Source organism: Bactrocera tryoni, chromosome 5 (genome assembly GCF_016617805.1).
Source record: "Bactrocera tryoni isolate S06 chromosome 5, CSIRO_BtryS06_freeze2, whole genome shotgun sequence".
NCBI classification, from domain to species: domain Eukaryota; kingdom Metazoa; phylum Arthropoda; class Insecta; order Diptera; family Tephritidae; genus Bactrocera; species Bactrocera tryoni.
Window position 1 is genome coordinate 34,488,975 of NC_052503.1, and position 7,604 is coordinate 34,496,578.

At 38.2% G+C, this 7,604-nt stretch overlaps 1 protein-coding gene across 1 annotated transcript in view; it reads left to right on the top strand.

Annotated features, from left to right (window-relative positions):
* LOC120777199 overlaps positions 1–7,604 on the top strand; it is a 132,040-nt gene that overhangs the window by 31,065 nt on the left and 93,371 nt on the right. The window contains exon 3 of the mRNA XM_040108368.1: positions 2,990–3,121. Within this exon, the coding sequence (XP_039964302.1) occupies positions 2,990–3,121 (132 nt within the window). The remainder of the gene's footprint in view (positions 1–2,989; positions 3,122–7,604) is intronic.

A 7,604-nucleotide genomic window follows, 5' to 3' on the forward strand; every position in this document is an offset into this window, starting at 1 on the left:
GTAAAAAGGCGACGCGTGCGTTTTGGCAGCTTGCAACAGCCACGCACGCGGCAAAAGTTGCTACATTAAATAAGACGACGACAAGTTAAAGGAAAGCTACTAAATACACCAGGAATTAGTTAATTTTATTTATTAGTTTCATAATTGCGATCTCAACAGCGGCAGCAGCAACAACAACAACAAATGTGAGAAAGAAAACAAGGATGGTGGTGGATGCGTATGTTGGCGGGTGGTGGCGGGGTGGTGCGGCATAGAGTAAGCGCATAGATTTAAAAGGCTTGTTACCTTACTTCTGCCACGCACATGCACACCACACACACACACCTACATATATACGCATGTATATGCCCTGAGGTGTGCTGCAGCGCGCGTGTGAATACGCACATAATCAGTACTAAGCACAAGCTTGTTACACGGCAGAAAGAAAAAAATGTACACACAACAACTGCGTAACATCGAACATTATGCGGATAATTAGTTGCCGAAAATGTACTGCATACATATGCACATGTGTACATAAATAAGATGCCACACATGTTAATGTCGCGCGAAAAAGCGTCGTTAGCGGAATGTGTTGGAGCGCGAGGGGTTGGGCGGCGTGTTGAAGGCTTTTCCTTACGCTCTAGCAAGAAGGCGGCTCATTAGCAGTTACTTTCTCTAATTTTTGGTTTAGTTTTTTTACTTGCATATGTATTTAATGTGGCAACAACAACAATAAGAATGGAATATTTGAATGAAGAAAGCATTCAAGGGTTGTCTGAAGACTACTGAGGCGCGACACCAGCTCACAGTTGCCACATAAATAAAAATTATTACTTTCATAAGGCGCAAATGTGCTCAAAATCCTTTATGCTCAGGCTGTGTGATTGTGTGTGTACATATGTGCCACAGTGCGTGTATGTGAAAAATCACATATCAAGTTTATTTCTACTTTATACATACATGCATACATATGTATGTACAGATGTATTTACTTAGTACATGCGTATTTAGATATATTAGACCATAAATTTCTACACGTGTACTGTGCAACATGCGCACGCCGGAGTCTATAATCGTGTCGCGCGGCATTAATGGCAGCCCCTAATGACACTTAACGGTATTTTAATGTTTGCGCTTGTTCATTACTCATATTTATAATAAATTCATTAAAGCATAGTAATTAAATCAGAGAAGTTGACATACTTGCCACATATGTATTTATTTAAGTTGCTTGTAAGACATAGTTGGAGGCACTGTAATTACGGCTGGGGAAGTACTGCCTAGATTAGTTTTACAAAACCCAATTACATATTAGAAGATCATACTGTCGGTCCAATTTTGTATTACTTTTTTATTACTGTGTAAGTTGACGTAGCCCAATAAAAGTAGTCTTCTTTTTAGTTTACAAAAACGTTCTACCTTTTCGCTGTTTGGAGATTCCAAGTGTAGGTAGGTCCTTCTCCATCTGGTTTTCCAACAGACTGGAGCTCTTCTTCTGCTTCCTCCGGCAGGTGCTCTGTCGAATACTCTCATAGCTGAAGTGTTTTTTATCCATTCGGACGGCATGATCTAACCAGCTTAGCCGCTGTCTTTTAATTCGATGAACTACATCAATGTCGTATATCTTATACAGCTCATCGTTCAATCTACTAGGGTATTCGCCGTTGCCAATGCACAAAGGATCATAGATCTTCCGCAGAACCTTTTTCTCGAAAACTCCTAACGCCGACTCATCAGATGTTGTAATCGTCCATGCCTCTACACCATATAGCAGGACGGGGATGGTGAGTTACTTGTAGAGTTTTTTCTTTTGTTCGTTCCGAAGTAGCACCTGTTGGCAAGAATTATTCTGCGTTGGAGTTGGAGGCTAATGTTATTGTTGGTGTTAATGCCGTTTCCAATTAGTCTAATCAATTAAGGTCACGTGAATTAGTTGGTCCATGGACCGACTCATTTCATGATATGATATACATATATCTAATGCACCGTTGAGTAAAACTGCTTGCCATTTAAATGTTTTGTATTGCCGTGGGGAACGAAACAGTTCCGCTTCATTTGACTATAGCGTTTTGGCTGACGTAACATGGGCTCCATTTTTTGTTTTCTGTGTAACGGTTAGGTGGTGGTATTGATCCAAATTCAATGGATATCCCTCGGACAGATATTTGCTCCTTGTGTTACTTATATACTACTAAAAGCGGATTGCCAGTTCCTTATAAATCGGCGAAGCGTTATGCTTACCACAAGTTTATTAAGGCGGTTAATATCGATCACAGCAACTTCGCTAGTTTCACCAAAAAATTGTCTGCCAAGATATTTCAATCGCAATTTGGCAAAAGACGTCCGTTGTGTCCGGTACCAGCTGAAGACATCCTTACCCTACGGCGCTCAAAAAGTACAGCGGATCAATTCAATGCGCTTATCAACGTCTTGAAAATGCCAGGCATATTTAGTACCCATAGGTAGTGCGAAATGAACGCAATAACCACCTTCGTAGTGTTCGAGGTCCATCTAAAATCTTTACCATACTTTGAGTCCTGCATCCGCTTATATTGCAATCCCACATTGAACTGACAAATGTCAGTTCTGCCCGCTTTCGCGTATTAAACCACAACCACCGCGATACTTCCTAAAGCGCCGTGCCGCATGAGCAGGTTGGAGCGAACTCCAAGAACTCCTGCTCCCCGTTGAACCAGAGTTAAGTCTCCGGTCACATCTCTTAACCGAAACTCCTACCAGTTGAGCTTATATACTGCTCTGGATTGATGACTAGGGATTGGACCCCATACGCACTTTACACGCCCACACCATTCACACAAGAAACTTACTTTAATTCCCAGTTAAACACATTCGCCGCCTAAACGATTCTCCCGCAGACGACAAAAAAGAATTCGGCATTCCGACTAGATCAAAACCCTAACATCTAAACGTCCATCTGACGTATCATAATTCTTTAGTTTATTAAATTTATTTTTGTTAAACTCACATTCCATTTTTGTACTTACAGAAGAAGGAGGAAATACCAGAAGTTACCATGGCTCACAAAAAGGCAAAGGAATGGATTGTAGCTATGGCCAGGGCTAGCTATCAGGATCTATCCAAACTGGCAATTGATTATCCTGAATTGGTCAAACTACACGTAAGTCAGCAAATAATTTTATTAATTTTTTGAAATTTTATTTTATATTTTTCTTAAATTCATAAAATTGTCTTACCTATCTAAGTATGTATTGCCTTCGTATCTGACATTGACATTGATCTGCGTAATTCATCACTGACAAATGATCACATTAGCCACGGTCACTTGACAATTGTCCAGCTGTCAATGTGCAGTGCAAGTAATAAGAATGTAAATAAGTGTTTGGAGCAGTGTAGAATTGTAGAAGGTGGTGTGTCTGGCGCCACTAAGTAAAGTAAAGTACTCATGACCGTTTTTATGTTTTTTTCTACCATGTGGCTGCTGTGACAGACACCAAGGCACGCCTTAAAAATTAAATTTGTAATGTTAGACATATTGTTAGCGCTATGGAAATAAGAAACTCTGGTGAATGTTTGTTTGAAAATATTCTAATATATTGCTGAATAGACTTACAACTAAGTGATAAAAAGCTTTAACAGAATAGAGGAGACAATTTGAGCATAATACAAGAAAATGTTCCACAGTATTCCGTAATAAGATATTCAAAAACTAAGGACTAAGGAATGCCCTGCGAAAAATTTGCGATGATAATTTTGAATTTTGGAAAAGAGTTCTCTGGTATTAACAAAATTAAAGAAAATAATAATATACCATATGAATAGTTCATAAAGATTTTAATCTACGTAAACTGAAGTAATTTGCAATTTTATCTCAGCTTCAGTTATTCCGAAAGGGACAAGCTTAATCAAAAGCAAATAGATTATTTGAAAAGGAAAAAATAATAAATAATTTTTGAAGGATTACTTATCCCAGCGCCTAAGGAAGGTCCATAAAAGTTTGTAGTATAAAACTTGTCAAATGCCGCCAAAAAACGAAGAGCGCCATATGAATACTAACGGCTTTCCCTGAGAGCTCCGATCGCTTCAGAGTTCTATTGTAAATACCTCTAATTATATAAATATAAGATCAAGATGGGCTTTAAGTGCTGTTGCTTCAATCCACTATCCATTATCTTATATGCTCAAATTCTAATTTTTAGATTTGTAAGCCATTAAAAATTTGGTGGTACATAAGCTGCTTTTTATTTTCCGGGACTAAAGAACCAAAGCAAATTTTAGTCACTCTATTAGTTTTAGAAATATTCTCCATTAAGATCCATATACTTTTGCTTGTGTTTGAACCAATTTTCGAAGTACTTTTGCTCGCCTTTTGATCTCCAAAACATATCAGGTATCGAAAAACGTTGACTTCTTAGATTATATTTTTACGAACGGGCATAAAAAGAAGTAATTCGGTGCCAAGTCATTACTATACGGAGGATGACACATAAATCGCTATTTTGAGTGCTCAAAAATGCAGTTGTTTCAGTCGATGTGTGAGAGCTACCAAAAACAAGTGAAGCGATTGGTTTTCCCGATTTGTGCAAAGACAACTGGCAAGCAAATGGTTGTAAATCGAATTTACCGTTCTGCGTTGTTCCTGTAGTAAGGTTGCGACAAGCAACCGTTTGCTTGAGGGTGATTTTTGCGGGTACAGCTTTTATTAGATTCGTCCATATAGTATTCGTATAAATCCATGATCAATCATCTGTCACGTTGTCACAGGCATGTTTCGAAGTACCTTTGTCGTATTTTTTAACATTTCGCATTTTTAAAGCGCTCAACAAATTGTGTGAGAACCCACATTTTTATACAATCAAGCGTTCATGCAATATTTAATTTATGCTCGGCCCACTAATGCCTATAATTGTCTCAATCTGGCGGTAGGTCACATGTTGATCTAGCAATATAAGTTTTCGCACAGCATCAATAATTTCCGGAACAAGAACTTGTGACGACCTTCAGGAAATTGTTCATGGAGTGATTTATGACCTCGATTGGTATAACCAAAGCATCAACAAACGCTGTACCATTCATTCAAGGTATTAGTTATTCTGTCGACAGTTGTAAAAAATAATTGCGCGAAAATGTTCGCGATTTAGCCCAAATTTTTGGCCAAAATGAATATTTTAAGTTACTGTAAACAAAAGAAAAGCGTTCGTATGTCAAAACATGCTGAGTATTTATAACATCAAAAGTGTCGGACCTTACGATACCCTTGTGAATTTCCAGATTGTAACACTATGGTCCCGATACATAAAAGGCAATCTACGTAGTACTAACATAAAAAATTTTATTGAGTAGTCGCAAAAGTCTGTTCGTGTTTTGTCAAGACATGTCGTTGCAGTCGTATATGCATCACCAGTGCTACCAATCACATTGTGTCATACCATATAGTGTTGGAAAGGTGAGCTTCATTTAACCAAAAAAATTAAATTCGGGGGAGTTGAAAAAAGGAAAGGAATCAGCTGTTCAAAAATGAGTGAAAAAAATGAAGAAATTCGCTATTTTTTGAAATTTTTGTATAAAAAAAGGAATAAGGCCACGCAAGCCACCAATGAAATTCGTAAAGTTTACGGAGACGATGCTGTATCAGTTCGTGTAGCACAAGAATGGTTCGCTCGTTTCCGTTTTGGAAATTTTGAAATTTCGATTTACACTGGTGGAATAATGTCTCTAGCGGAAAAATGCCAAAAAAGTGGTCGACCAAAATGGTACATATTTATACCCTGAACAGGGTATATGTATTAAGTTTGTCACGATGCTTGTAACACCCAGAAAGAAGCGTCGGAGATCCTATAAGGTATATATGTATATTATATAAATGATCAGTATGTTGAGCTGAGTCGATTTAGCCATGTCCGTCTGTCTGTCTGTCTGTCCGTCCGTCCGTCCGTCCGTCTGTATATATACGAACTAGTCCCTCAGATATCCTTTTGAAATTTTGTAAACGTCATTTTCTCTTTAAGAAGCTGGTCATTTGTCGGAACTGCCGATATCGGACCACTATAACATATAGCTGCCATACAAACTGAACGATCGGGATCAAGTTCTTGTATGGAAAACTTTCACATTTGACAATGTATCTTCACCAAATTTGGTATAGATTATTTTCTAAAGCAGCAATGTAATCTCCGAAGAAATTGTTCCGATCGGATTACTATAGCATATAGCTTCCATACAAACTGAACACATAGTTACTAAAAGAAATGCACGTGTGAAGGGTATAGTATTAGCTTCGGTGCAGCCGAAGTTAACGTTTTTTCTTGTTGCTTATTTATTTATTCCTTTTCGACTCCCCAATGTATATAAATACCGATACTTTTAACTCGCCATTGCAAGTTCTCTCTGTTACAGCGTTTGTCATCCATTACAAAAAAAATTACTTGAATCTAAATGCCTTTAGTTCGTTGTGGTCCTCAAGCAAATTAATTTGTAAAACTCTCAACTTTTGGCAGCAACCAATAATATACCCGTAATGAACCCATTGCGTATCAAAGGATCTGCGTAAATATATAGAAATATATGTGTGTGTGACTGTGACTTGCTGTTGACACTAATTTATTTCTCCGGGAGCCTACTTGGAAATGCATAAAAATGATTTATGCCCATTTCCGCTTCATTGCCAGCGCAAATGATTCGAAGAATTGCAAGCGCCGCATAATTCGCGCATTACACTGCAGCGGCAACTCATTATTAATTGCAATTTCTCTGCATTAATAAATTGCAACCGCCATGACTGCAAGCAAGCAAGACGCACACGCACGCATGCATAAGCGGGTATACAATTCAATTGCGTCTCCTTATTGGCAAGGCACATTATTTCCGGGAACAAGAGATTTGTAGCCCAATTAGTTAATTCCACACAAAAATCTCCACATGAACTTGTGATCCAGCACAAGCTGCAGCCACAACCAGAAGTATGCTTGCATGTGAATGTGTGTGTCGCTCCAAGTCAATTCAAGATGAGCTGTCATAAGCGAGTACCATTGAGGGGGAAATGCAACCGCAAGCAGGCAATATTTCCCCCAAAGTGCCATAAATCTTCTGCGCAAGCAGCAAGTCTCACGGCGGTTGCACTGTGCTGCGAGTGCTGATGTTGGAACGGTGGCGGTGATGGTGACGGTGTCGCTGCAGCATAAAAAATGAATTATGCGCCACTTTATCGGCGTGAAATGCAGCAAAAATTGTAAATAAAGCATAGCAAGGAAAAATTAAAAAATTAAGGGCGGCGTTGTAATTGAGAGACTAAATTTCGTATGCAGATTTGTGGTGAGTGTGTTTACTCCGCTGCCAGCGGGGGCAAGTTCTAAATTTTGTATGTCAACTATTTTATGGATATTTGGTTTCTTATGAACTAATATAATTAGTGCTATTGTCTATCATTTAGAAAATTTATATTTTGGGTGTATGTATGTATGTATGTGAGTATCTAAACAATAAATAATAAAACGGCCCTCCGTTTTTTAGTTTATACATTTTATGAATTTATTGGCTTTGTTAAGTTTTTAATTGGCCATTTCTGTCTCTTTAGGCATTTTATAACGTCATTATTTATAAATTTACACGCTAAAATATTTACATAAATTTTCCAAACGTGTTTT